At 43.6% G+C, this 14,536-nt stretch overlaps 1 protein-coding gene across 1 annotated transcript in view; it reads right to left on the reverse strand.

The window, feature by feature from the left end:
• Positions 1-8,113, reverse strand: part of STX6 (syntaxin 6) — a 47,130-nt gene extending 39,017 nt beyond the window's left edge. The window contains exon 1 of the mRNA XM_004767898.3: positions 7,757-8,113. Within this exon, the coding sequence (XP_004767955.1) occupies positions 7,757-7,791 (35 nt within the window). The 5' untranslated portion in view covers positions 7,792-8,113. The remainder of the gene's footprint in view (positions 1-7,756) is intronic.
• Positions 8,114-14,536: the final 6,423 nt, after the last annotated feature.

Here is a 14,536-nt window from a genome sequence, read left to right on the forward strand (position 1 = left end):
AGGAGGGAGCCTGCTTCCTCCTCTCTCTCTGCCTGCTCTCTGCCTGCTTGCGATCTCTGTCTGTCAAATAAATAAATAAAATCTTAAAAAAAAAAAAAAAGAATACAACATAACATACACCATATTGCTCATCTGCTTACTCAGGCCATTATTTCAACATTGATCCACAGCCAAGAACCTGGAAATGATCCTTACTAAGGCACACAAAGCCTCCAAAACAAAATACTAAAGAGCCACAACATTCATGCCTTTTACCTACAGGAGAGGCTCACTTGGTACCAACAGACTCTCATTGCTCAATTTTGTGGTTTTCTAAGTTAGTTCAATTAGAAGTTGCAAATTCTAAAAAGTTGCCAACAAGACAGGGAAAAATACAGAACCCCAAACTCAAAATGTATGCACTCATCAAACAAGCACCACATGAGTCCCTAACAAAATACAAAGATGAAAACAACACAATTCAAACATGGCGTTTTTTTTCTCTTCGCAAATGAGTAATGATTTCTTAAAATGAGAATCCCAGGACTCTTAAGAGATCGGGGAAATGGATGGGGGTTGGAGAGAGAGTGGAGACAGGGTATATTCTGGAGGGCAATCTGGTAATACGCATCGGAAACTTTGAAAACGTGCTTACTCTTTGAATTAGCAATTCTGCCGCAGGAATACAGGCTCTGGAAATAATCAGAAGCAGCAATAAAGACGTGTCAGGCATTCACTCTCCTTGCCACTACTCTATTTGTAATAGTGAAAAACTAGAAACATCCTGTCATCCTCGGTAATCATTTATATTACATTTATATGGCAAAATACAACGTAGTCCTCAAAAGCCCCCCCCACTGAAGACATTTTGAAGATATTAAAAAATCCAGCTGGCCCTCCAGTCCCCTTTCTGCCATCTTTCAGTGCCGCCACAATGTGCACATGAATGTCCTGGCAGAGTCTCCAAGAGCATTAGCCACGCTGAGGAGGCAAACGCCAGGTTCTTCCTCGGCCATGCTCCGAAGTCCTCGCCCCGTCTCTACCTGTGAGGACGAAGCAGGGTTACACTGGCGAACGTGAAGTCACGGGAGATCAGAGAGCTGGGAAAATTGCTGTGAAACCCACAGGCAGGTTAAACATGTGTGGAGCGATCAGCCCCAGATGTGATGTACTCAAAGATCTAGAAAAATGGCAGAATAATCTGCTCCCGTACCACTATCTTGGTTTCATCATATGGATAATCTCTGGGATCAATCAACCTCTTACGAGTGGCCTCATGGACCATGAAGAAGCAAGATGAAAACACACAGGAGGGAAAATCCCGGGATCCTTCTTCTAGGGATATAATACATATGTGTAAATAAGGTGCCTCAAAAAGAAAAAAATATACAGATGAAAAGATTATAATACAGTTTGATCCCAATTTCTAAAACAATTATTCGATAATAATAATATACACATATATAAGTCCTGGCCTTTCTGCTTATAAGTGTATAAGCCTGAAGTTTATTTTGTTTTGTTTTAACTAAGTTTCATTTTCTTCATTTGTAAAATGATAATAATAGTATGAGTACTTACTTTGTAAGGACTAAAAAGATAATTACTGTTAGGTTCTTAGCACAGTGCCTAATACATAGTAAGAGATCAAAAACTGGTGAAAAATATTGTCTATAACTATTTTTTTAAGGATTTTATTTATTTACTTGACAGGCAGAGATTACAAGTAGGCAGAGAGGCAGGCAGAGAGAGAGGAGGAAGCAGGCTCCCTGCCAAGCAGAAAGCCCAATGTGGGGCTCGATCCCAGGATCCTGGGACCATGACCTGAGCCGAAGGCAGAGGCTTGAACCCACTGAGCTATCCAGGCGCCCCCTGCCTATAACTATTAATAGAAGTTAAGATCAAAAACACACAAAAATTTTAACAAATTATTTCTGGATGGTGGCATTTCAAGAAATTTTTATTCTTTTTATATTTTTGTTTCTTAGATTTTCTAAAATAAGCATATATTGGTTTAACATTAGTTTGAATGTTACTCAAAAACCAGTAAGACGTGGTCTTTCCTCTCAGAAAGGGCACCTTATTTGGCTGGAAACACAGAAACAGACCTTTTTCTTTTCTTTTTTTTTTTTTAAGATTTTATTTATTTATTTGACAGAGAGAGAGGAAGAGATCACAAGTAGGCAGAGAGGTAGGCAGAGAGATAGAGTGGGAAGAAGGCTCCCTGCTGAACAGAGAGCCTGATTCAGGGATTGATCCCAGGACCCTGAGACCCAGAGCTGAGCTGAAGGCAGAGGCTTAACCCACAGAACCACCCCGGCACCCCAGAAACAGTTAAAAGAGAATGTTTACTGGGCATTTAACATGTGCCCCCAACTGCTAGGCCATTTACACGTATTAATTCACTTTATCCTTATAACCAATAAGGCAGGTATTGTTAAGTCAATTTTGTACAGTGCTAAGCCACTTTGTAAAAACAGGTTCAAAGAGGAGAATTCAATAGCCAAAGTTACACCAAGTAATTAAAAGGTTATGATCCCAACATTGGGTGGGCTCGATTACCAAAAAACAGTTCTTTCACCAAACTTCACTGCCTTCTGAAGTCAGATAAAAAGAAAAATTACACCCAGAATCCACGTTCCTTTCTCTTTACCCCCCTTTACTCTTACAGAACTTATCACCACCTGACATACCACGTTAGTGGTCTGTTTCCCGTCCCTAGAATGTAGTCTCCGTAAAAATGGGATTTTGTTTGCTCTCTGCTGTACCCTCAGCTCCTAGCACACAAAAACAGACACTCCATAAGGGTGTTAGAATAAAGGATTCTGAATAGAGAAGTGACCTAATCGTGTCTCTGTGGACACATCTGGTAGCAGTGCAAAGCTTGCTGAAGAAGTTGCTTGCAGACGTCCAGGTGGGAGAGAACTAGGACAAGCACTACAGTAGAAGAACCATAAATAGGGAGGGAGAAGAGATTCCAGAAGTATCCAAGGGATGGCCCTAATGGGACATGATGACCAAGTAGACGTGGGACTGAAGGAGAATGGGGAGTCAGGAGTGGAGAGCTAAAAGGAGGAAGATCTGGTGAGGCATCTGGAGGGAGGGAAGAGAGTGGGACCAGAGTGACCAGATGTGCTCAGATACACGGGCAATACCTGACGCAGGGGAATAACGAAGCTGCCCCAGTGACAGCACATGGGCAGGATCCACCCAAGAGGCTACGAGCGAAGGGCAGGGGGAGGTGATTCAGGAGACCCTGGAGTTTCAGACACTGAGTTCTGGTGTTATAAACACCACTGGGAATGAGGCCAGATTGGGTCCCCACATGCCCTGAGAGCTCAGCTGCCCCACTGTGGTGGTTTTCTCCTCTGTGTCCTGGGATTCTGCTCTGAATGGGACACTGATCGTGTCAAACCCTCACAAACCTAGCCCAAACATCTGGGCATTAAGAACTGCATATTTTGGGGCACCTGGGTGGCTCAGTGGGTTAAAGCCTCTGCCTTCAGCTCAGGTCATGATCCCACGGTCCTGGGATCGAGCCCCACATCGGGCTCTCTGCTCAGCGGGAAGCCTGCTTCCTCCTCTCTCTCTCTGCCTGCCTCTCCGCCTACTTGTGATCTCTGTCTGTCAAAAAAATAAATAAAATCTTTAAAAAAAAAAAAAAAAGAACTGCATATTTTGGGGCACCTGGGTGGCTCAGTGGGTTAAAGCCTCTGCCTTTCGCTCAGGTCATGATCTCAGGGTCCTGGGATCGAGCCCCGCATCGGGCTCTCTGCTCGGCGGGGATCCTGCTTCCCCCTCTCTCTCTGACTGCCTCTCTGCCTACTTGTGATCTCTGTCTGTCAAATAGATAAAACAAACAAACAAACAAAAAACAGAATCCCTACTGAACTTTAAAAAAAACAAAAAAGAACTGCATATTTCAATTAACACAGCTTTCTAACTGGTCCCCTTTTAAATCTTTCCTCACATGGATGTCTCCAACAGTACTACCAGATCAATATTCCCCAAAACCCTCATTTCATTCCATTTCCCAGATTGAAAAATCTCCAATGGCTTCAAAATGAGACTCTCCTTGACCCTATTCTATCTATACTGTGAAGTTTTAACAGTGTGAGTAGAGCCAGGCAGTTAGAATTTGAATCTTGGGTCTACCATTTCTTAGCTGTGTGACCCCAGGCAAATAACCCCTCTGGGCTCCCTTGGTTCCTCATCTCTAAATGTGGGTGGTACCCACATCACAGAGCTGTTCCTATCAAGTGAAAATGTTTATAAAGTCCTTACTGAGCTCAAAACGCCTGAACAGGAGCTGTATCCTTTAAATGTTAGCTATTATTATTACTTCCCTAAATAAACTTCCTATAGTACCCGGGACACACTCCTTGATCATTTCTAATACACAATGCCCATCTCAGGGCATCTGTTGGCGGTGTTCCCACCCAGGAACCACTACTCCTCAACCACCACCACCACCACCACCACCACCACCACGAGTATTTATTTAACATTTACACCGTATATTCAAGGTGCTGGGCTGGAAATATAGGAAAAATAAATAGCCCCAAACCCTCAGAGCTCATAGTCTAATAATGAAAGACAGCCAGAGGAAGAGGTGTAATAACGTGTTACAAGGGCCAAGGGAAGCACTTCCTGGAGGCAATGCAGTTGCTTACACTGATCTTCAAAGCGTAGTGGGTGAACCAGGCAGAGTGGGTGTAGGCGGAGTAAGAGCAGCCAGGACTGTGGTCGTAATCACTAAGCCTGACCTTGCGGGAGCTCTGCGCTGAGAACGGGCAGACGGGCCAGAGGGTAAAGGACGGCTGCATCACAGTGGTCATGGAGAGTCTGGACTTTAAACAGGCAGCCACGAAATGATGTTAAGTGCAGAACCCCTGCTTGGGTTCTTCTACCCACCATGGGCTCCACACATGACTATGGAATGCCTGCAATGCACTGGTTGTGACTGAGGAACTAATTTTTTAATTTCAATTAACTTACATTTAAAAGCTGATATGCAACTCAGTTACTGGAAAATTTTTAAGTATGTCTGGGATGTTTGGGTATGTGAATCTACTCTTTCAACTGTAAATTCAATATACTCTAAATACAGAGCAAATATTCCTGATGAAACTTTAGTGTCCAAATTGAAATGTTCTGTATGTGTAAAATATACTCCAAATTTGAAAACTTAGTACAGAAAAAGTAAAATATCCTATTATAATCTTCATATCAGCCATCTGTTGAAATATTTTGAATACATTAAGGATGAAATTAAAATTAATTTCACTAGTTTCTTTTTACTCCTCCCCCTTCTTTTTTTTTTTTGAAGTGAGCTCTACACCCATTTGTGGGGCTTGAACTCATGCCATGGAGATCAAGAGTGACATGCTCCACCAACTAAGCCAGCCAAATGCCCCTCTTTTTACTTTTTAAGATGGCTACTAGAGCATGCCTGGGTGGCTCAGCGGGTTAAGCCTCTGCCTTCAGCTCAGGTCATGATCTCAGGGTCCTGAGATCAAACCCCACATCGGGCTCTCTGCTCCGCAGGAAGCCTGTTTCCGCCTACCTCTCTGTCTACTTGTGATCTCTGCCTGTCAAATAAATAAATAAATAAATAAGATGGCTACTAGGAAAATGGCATATATGGCTCACATTATATTTTAGATAGCACTAACCCAAAAGAACCAAAGGCAGATGACTAGAAGCAGGCAAACCAAATAAGAGACTCTTTAATAAGAGTCCAGATGAGACACAGGCCTGAATTATCTCAATTCTACCCATCTTCATAACCTAATTCAAGACCTACTACTACTTCTAAAAGCTTTTCCAATCATAACCAATTTTAATGAGTTGCTTTTCTCAGAACTACTGGGGCAGTTAATCTTCTGTAACATTTGTTTTAGCACTCAATTTATCCCCTGTCATTTCTACTTAATTTGGGAGTGAGTTGTTTCTCAGAACCATCAGCTGCTAGGCTAAGGGCCAAAACGTAGGCATCTAATTTTCCACGTTGTGTGATGCATTTTCAATACTTCCAATAAACAGAGGTACACAGTTCCCCAGATATCCTGTCACAATCTGGAGACACCCTTGTGGCTAACTTTACCTTCTATGGCAGAAGATATCACCAATCTCTTCCTTCAGACACCTTAAGGACACAAGCTAAAATGATAAAAAAAAAAGTCAACCAAGAATCCAGGCCAATGTTCCGATACAGCAGTGATATCTCATCAGTGGGCAAGCACTGGTAGACTCTATAGGATACTATCAGGGGAAAAAAAGGCCAAGATGGTGCCGCAATTTAGCATTTTCAGATTCCATTAAAAATCAAACAAACAAAAAACTTCTGATTATCCCTGGTTTCCACCGCCAGAGATGATAACCTTTGCAACCTGAGCATCAAGAACTTTCATTTGAGGGAAAGACACATGGCTTTAACATTTAAAAATTAACCTCTAAACTAATCCTTCTAACAAATAACACATTTTCCAGGTAGAGAGCCACATATTACTAATCAAACTGCAACTCAGTTTTCCCATCTACCTTTAAGTAGGATGAAGAAAGAGACCTTTACGGAAAATGTTAAGAAATACATATTTTACTGCATCATGGATAACAAAGTACTTCACCTAAAGTACCATGTAAATTTTCTTAGAAGAATCCTTAAAAAACACAAACACTCAAGCAACTGGTCAGCATTAAAAAGAAACTAGCAGCAACTAGTTGGAAGCAAAGGGACACTTTGTGGTTATTAGCCCTGATCTGGGAACTATGGAGTTGTCAGATTTTTTTTTTATGTCTGACATTTAAAACATAAAGCTGACAAGTTACAACAGCATGAAAACCGACCCCCCCCCTTTATTTGTTTAATGGTTACAAAGATAATCTAACAAAGTGCAAATAAAGTTTCTATCTCCAAACAATCGAGCAATCAAAGATGGAGTCAGGACAGCTCCTAGGGAAAAAATAAGTTAAGGCAGCTCTGTTCTGAAAGGCTGGATAAGAATGGGGGAAACCTGTCAAAGAGCCTGGATGAAATCAGGGAGTTAAAAAGAAAGCACTCACTTCCTTTAGCACTGTGGGAAAATCCCAGTTGCTAATAGAAAGCTGAGGAAAGTTTAGTTTGGCTGATTTCATTTTGTTTTCCTTCCAACATCACCGCCGAGTTCGAACGACTGCTTTCCTCCCCTCACATTACTCAGTAAAAACGCCCCCACTGAATTGAGTTGTCTTCCGGAGCCCTGCTCCCCCGCAGCCCAGCCTGCAAACGTGCTCAGACGCCTCTGGGCGTGTAGTGGTCTCACCACTCTGCGGGCCGGCGCTCCAAACTCAATGGACAATGGGAGCTCACCCCCATCAACGCCAACTACAAAGCTCAGGAGGGCCATTTCCCTTTTCCTGCCCAGATGCTGTTTTCCCTCCTTCGAAGTAGGGCCCCGTGCTCCACTAGAGCCCCGGTGTGGGCTGGGACGCGTGTTGCCCTCCCCACCTGCAGAGCTGCTGATCCCCTAGCACCCCAAGTAAGTTGCATCTCCGCGCACAGCCCAAAAGGGATCCCCTTCCCCAGGGGCTTGGTTGGGGGTACGGTTTTCGCAGTCCAGGTAGGACGGAGAGGGGAGGTCTCTGGACGCTTGGTCATGGCCCTGCAAGCTAAGCCGTCCTCACTGTCCCCTCCCTAGCCTCCACTTGTCTCCCCTCCCCCTCCAGAGAGAAGAGCGGGGAGGTGCGGGCTGGCAGCACGGCCACCTCCTCCTCCAGTGGAGCCCCCGGGGACACTCACCCTTTCACCACAAAGAAGGGGTCCTCCATGGACATGGCGTCCCGGAGCCCGGCTGCCTCACGCCCGCTCCGCGCACAGGGCGCCCGCGCCCTCCGAGCCTCCTCCGGCCCACCCCACCGGTCTGCCGCAGCCGCCGGGGCTCGGCCCGAGGAACCCAGAGCAGCTGGCGCGCTCAGGCCGGGGCGCACGAGACCGCCGCCGGTCCAGCACTCGATCGCCCCGCAGACCGAACCCCCGACTCTGACGCCGGCCCCCGCGCCCGCCTCCTCCGCCGGCTCCTCCCGGCGCGTCTGGCCGGCTTGACCCCGCCCCCGAGCCCCGCGGCCGCGGCCAACCACAGACGCGGTCCGCTGCACCACTTCCGTACCCGCTCTCACGTGACCAAGGCCAGCCCCGCCCCCCGTCGGCGGGGCTTGGGCGCTACGTCACTCAACCCTGGAGGCGGGGCTCGGAGGCGGGTGGGCGAGGGCTACAGTTACTCCCTTGGCGACTCAGGTTTGCTCCCTCCTGGAGGGCAATACCTGATCTTTATGATTTTTTTTACCTTTCCTGTACTTTTAACACTTAATTTTGATGACAAGATTTATAAGTTCATCTTGTCCAGGCAATAAAGCACGCTCATATACATTATCTGACTATGATAATGTTGCACAACCCCTTTATGTAGTTCTTACTATGTGTCCCGCAATGCCCTCAAGGCTGAATGTACATTATCGCAATTTTCCTGGGGGTAAGGTATTATTTCCAATTTGTAAATGACAGAAGTTCAGAGGTTTCAAGACTGCCTGTGGTCACACACCCTGGACCTGGCAGTCACAGATTCTATGCGCTCTCTGCTAAACTGGGTGTATTTTCTATTGCCGTGCACCCTGCAAGTGAGCAGTAAAGTAATTTTTCTCATACAGCATACCGGGCTTCCCTAGAGAGAGCTCCTTTAAGAGACTAAGAAGGGACCAGTTATGGCAATTTCTTCCCCGCTGTAGTTCAAAAGCCCTTCCAGATAGCATTTTGGTCAAAACAATTAGCCAGCTCTGGTGCTATGTATGCTATAGGCTTTGTGAACTTTAACTGCTGATGATTACTGAGCACTTAACTGTGTGTCAGGCACTGTACCGCTATCTCAGTTGCTCTCATAATGAGATAATTGCCATTATTATCCCCATTTTAAGAATGAGAAATCTGAGATTCTTGGAGGTTAAGTGACTTGCTGAAGGTCACCAGTCCTTTTGGAGATGGAAGAGTCCTCAGAGCCAGACAAAACCCATGTGAACCTGGATTCTATTATTTGGTTTCTCATCTCAAAACATGAATAACAATATTTAGCCTGTGGATTATCGTGAAGTTTAAATAATAATACATGTAAACCCCAAGGCCCCCAAACAATGGGGCAGCAATTGCAAAGGTGCAACTAAACCAACATGAGTTTGCTCTTCTGTGAGTCAGAAACTGAACCATGTTGAGTCGTCACACAAAGAAAACTTTTATTTTCAGCAAATAAGGAGAGTCTTGGGAGTCTTGACTTCCCAAGAGAGGGTGGATGGGTTCCTTTTGTTTAGGATTAGGATGAATAGTTAGATAAGGGAGCCTTGTTCGTATGCAGAGGCAGGCATAAGTTTGCCCAGTGCCTTAAGGAAACATGCCTATACATGCGTTGTACGTTATGTGAATGAGTGTAAGTCTCCTCCTTAGGCAGATATATTATAATGAAGTAAAGGTAGTGTAGGTCACTCCAAAGGTCACTCCATGGTCCATCTGCACAGTCATGAGTGGGGGTACAGGTAGTCTGGGCTGGTGGGAGACCTTATCAGGGCCTTCAACATCACCTGAGGGGTGGTTTTGGGTTTCCTGTGCCTGAGTTGAGAGGTAAGCGGAAAGAAGAGCTTAAGGCAAGGTGTAAGATAAAGATTAGTGAGTACAAACAGGTAGACATGTAAGCAGTCAATGAAGCTGAGGAGGAGAGAGGTGAAAATCTCCATTCTGGGATGCCTGGATGGCTCAGGGTCTGCCCGTCAAGTTAAATGTCTACTTTCTGCTCAGGGCATGATCCCAGAGTCCTGGGATTGAATCCTGCATCTGACTCCTTGCTCAGCGGGAAGCCTGCTTCTCCCTCTGCCTGCTGCTCCCTCTGCTTGTGCTCTCTCTTTTTCTCTCTGACAAATAAATAAATAAGATCTTAGGGAAAAAAAGAAGATCTCCCTGCTTCTGAGACCCAGGAGGAACAGCGAGGTCAGATGTGGGGAAAAGAACTTTGGAGAGAGAACCATTCAATTTGGCTATGGGCATATTGAGATAGGAAGGTGAAAAGGATCATTGTTCATTCATTCAACAAACACATGTCATTGAGGGGCAGATGAGAATACTGATTAAGAGCCATACTCTTAATACTGATTAAGAGCCACATTGCTCGAGTTCAAATTCCAGTTCTGCTGCTTCCCCACTATGGTGTCTTGGGCAAGCTATTAAATTTCTCCTTGTTCTCATCTGTGAAATGGACTGCATCCCAACACCTTCCTCACAGAGTATCACAAGAATTAAATGAATTAATGTGTGAAAGGTGCTTAACAATGCCCAGCACCTGCTGTGCTCTTACTGTGTGCTAGGCAGTGAGGACACAGACATGAATAGTCTTGGTCCTTGCCTTCAAGGAACTCAGATTGGTGGGACAGACAGGACCCATGGAAAGGAAAGCTATAATTAAAATGAGGGAGAAACAAAGGAAGTTACTTCTTTTTTTTTTTTTTAAAGATTTTATTTATTTATTTGACAGAGAGAGATCACAAGTAGGCAGAGAGGCAGACAGAGAGAGAGAGAGAGAGGGAAGCAGGCTCCCCGCTGAGCAGAGAGCCCGATGCGGGCCTCGATCCCAGGACCCTGAGATCATGACCTGAGCCGAAGGCAGCGGCTTAACCCACTGAGCCACCCAGGCGCCCAGAAGTTACTTCTTTTTTCTTTTCTTTTCTCTTCTTTTCTTTCTTCCTTTCTTTTTTTTTTAACTTTAACATGCCTCAGGTCCTGGCATACACAATTACTCAAAAAAAAAATCTCAGCAAAAAACCATCTCCCCCTATTTCCCTGCCTCCCCCCAAAAAAACCAAACCCTTAAAAATTCTTATGGAATAAAAATAAAATAAAAACAGTAGTTGCCTTGACGTGGGTGTATTGACTGGGAAAGGAAATTTTCTGAGGGGTGGATGTTGTATATCCTGATAGGAGTGTGGCTTATACAGTCAAATGCCTTTGTTAGACCTCATAAAACTGTAACATTTAGATTCTGTTCATTTCATTTCGCTGGAAGAGGCTGCCATGCCACCTCTGAGTTTTCTGTGCAGTCCTGAGAGGGCGTCCAGGAGAAACTCCAGTCCCTGAGTGAGTCTGCAAAGGTAGGAGAGTGGGTGATGGAAGGAGCCTGCTGGGGGCCAAGCACAGGTCACTAGGTCAGGGATTGGATGAGAATGAGGATCAGAAAGTATAGAATCACATCCTATTATTAAGGATTCCAAGGCAGACCAGAGCCATTGCTTTCCCCTAAAAGCTGGGGGGGGGGGGCATGACACCCCAGCAAAGGAATCCCTCCTACTCTAAAATGGGAATAAAAATACCCAACCTGTTCCCTCACTGGGTTGTTTTAAGGATCAACGGGTTGCTGTAAGTGTCCCAAATCCTTTTAAAAGAGTAATTTAAAAATGTTTTCCTTGGGCACCTGGGTGGCTCAGTGGGTTAAGCCTCTGCCTTCAGCTCAGGTCATGGTCCCAGGGTCCTGGGATCGAGTCCCGTATTGGGCTCTCTGCTTGGAAGGGAGCCTGCTTCCTCCTCTCTCTCTGCCTGCCTCTCTGCTGCTTGTGATCTCTGTCTGTCAAATAAATGAATAAAATCTTTAAAAAAAATGTTTTCCTTGTGGTAAAATATAAGTAACAATTTACCATCTTAACCATTTTTAAGCATTTAATTCGGTAGTGATAGATATACTCACAGTGTTGGCTTAACCAATGTCCAGAACTCTTTTCATCTTTGCAAAAACAAAACTCTGTACCAACTCAACGACTCTCTTCTACCCTCCCCTCATCCCCTAGCAACCACCGTTCTACTTTCTGCATCTGTGAATTTGACTACAGTAGGAATCCCCTAACCAAAAACATGCAGTATTTGTCTTCTTGTGATTGGCTTATTTCACTTAGCGTAAGGTCCCCAAGATTCATTCATGTTGTAGCATGTGTCAGAATTTCCTTTTTTTTTTAAATGCTGGATAATATTCAGTTGTGTGTACATACAATATTTTGTTTATCTATTCATTTATCCATGGTCGCTTGGGTTCCTTCTCTCTTTTGGCCATTGTGAATCATGATGCATGAACATAGGTGCACAAATACTGGTTCAAGACCCTGCTTTCAATTCTTTTGGGTATATAACCAGAAATGAAATTCCTGGATTGTATGTTAATTCTATTTTAATTTTTTGCGAAACCACCAGAGTGCCTCCACAATGGCTGCACCGTTTTACAATCCCACTTACAGTGCACAGGGTTTCAATTTCTCCACATCCTTTCCAACACTTGTTATTTTGTTTGTTTGTTTGTTTTTAATAGTACCCCTACTAACAGGTGTAACGCAGTATGTCGTTGTGGTTTTGGTTTAGAGTTCCCTGATGGTTAGTGATGTGGAGCATCTTTTTGTGTGCTTGTTGATCATTTGTGTATTTTCTTTGGCAAAATATCTATTCAAATTCTTTTTTTTTTTTTTTAAGATTTTATTTTTAAGTAATCTCTACACCCAATGTGAGGCTTGGGATCTTGACCCAAGATCAAGAGTCACATGCTCTACCAACTGAGCCAGCAGGTTCCCTTCAAATTCTTTGCTTATTTCTTGAGTTGTTTTTCGTTGCTGAGTTCACTCTCAATCCTTTTTGAAACAGCACAGAGTAAGGGAGAAAAGTGTTACATACACGTTAGGTATTACATTCTTCATCATTTTCCCAATTTTTTAAAAACCCTGTGTTCTAGAACACTCCAGGAAACATTCACTTATGTTGGTTTCCATTGATCCAGCAATGACTATGTTTCCCAGTCCCAGACACAGGAGACAGACACACAGTGGTTATTTTCTTTTCACTCCTTGGATGTTACCAGCATCTCCCACTCTTACTCTCTACATATTGGTTTAAAATAAATAGGGAGGAATTCTATTCAACTCATATATACCAACATTAAGAAGTGATTAAGAGGGGCACCTGGGTGAGTCAGTGGGTTAAAGCCTCTGCTTTCGGCTCAGGTCAGGATCTCAGGATTGAGCCCCGTGTCGGGCTCTCCGCTTAGTGGGAAACCTGTTTCCTCCTCTCCCTGCCTGCCTCTCTGCCTACTTGTGATCTCTGTCAAGTGAATAAAATCTTAAAAAAAAAAAAGTGATTAAGAATTTTTTTTTAAGTACGAGCCAGGCCTGGTGTGGAGCCCAAAGCAGGGCTCAAACTCACAACCCTGAGATCAAGACCTGAGCTGAGATCAAGAGCCAAATGCTTAACTGACTGAGCCACTCAGGTGCCCCAGTGATTAAGAATTTATAGAATGTACATTTGGTGATTATTAGAGATGTTTTAAAGTGTATAATGACAAATATGGAAAACAGCAAGACACAACATTGAATATATGATACACATTTTTTAAGAGATTTTAATTATTTATGTAACAGAGAGAGAGATCACAAGTATACAGAAAGGCAGACAGAGAGAGGGAAGCAGGCTCTCTGCTGAGCAGAGAGCCGGATGCGGGGCTCCATCCCAGGACCCTGAGACCATGACCTGAGCCAAAGGCAGAGGCTTAACCCACTGAGCCACCCAGGTGCCCCTATGATATACAATTTTATATACACTGTTCATTTATATGTATACATTTAAACATATATACATTCATTTTATATACATATTTATACATATATACAAATGTCTTTATACATAGAAAATGTTTATATGTATAAAAAAGGAAATGTATTTAAAATTTCATAATTTTTACTTGGATAATCAGAAATACAAAAAGTAAAAAAAAAAAAAAATTAAAAAAAAGAAAAGTGAGAAAGCCAAGTGACCACATGTTCAAAAACTACATCAAAAGTTAGCAGTCTTTTTTTTTTTTTTTTAAAGATTTTATTTATTTATTTGACAGAGAGAGAACACAAGAGCAGAGAGAGAGGGCTGAGCAGGGAGCCACATGTGGAACTCTATCCCAGGACTGTTTCTAGAATCAGGCAAGTTAAGCATGCATGAATGGATGGATATTGATACTATTAAAAGTTAAAATGTGTTATTGGAATTCAGTGACCTCCTTGACAAAATAGTGAATTTGAACCATTGTAGGAGGACAGGTTGACCTTTACCATTTTCTACAAATTTGTCAGGGTACAGGGAATCTCTCCTGGAAAACAAGAGAATCCTAAACATAGTAACAATGATTGCTAACATTGACTTACTATGTAGCAGACATTGTGCTAATCCATGCACATCTTCAGAAGTGGCTCCAGAATTTCTACGTAGGGCAGGTTTTAGAAAGTGCTTGTAAGCCAGGGCAAGGAGGCTTGAATTAAGGTTACAAGATAGACCCACTGCCTTTCCTTAAATTGCAGGTTTATTTGGGAAGGCTCAAGAGGGCCGATGTTGATTGTGTGTGTGATACTAGTGCTCTAATGTCCCACCAAGTAACTGGTCACCTCTTGGTTCCATCACGGGGATCTCACGGAATCCTCACAACCCTGCAAGGAGGATACTTTCATTACCCCTTTTCCACATGAGAAATATGAG

This window comes from Mustela putorius, unplaced genomic scaffold (assembly GCF_011764305.1).
Source record: "Mustela putorius furo isolate JIRA1106 unplaced genomic scaffold, ASM1176430v1.1 tig00537335_pilon_pilon_pilon, whole genome shotgun sequence".
Classification (NCBI taxonomy): Eukaryota; Metazoa; Chordata; class Mammalia; order Carnivora; family Mustelidae; genus Mustela; species Mustela putorius.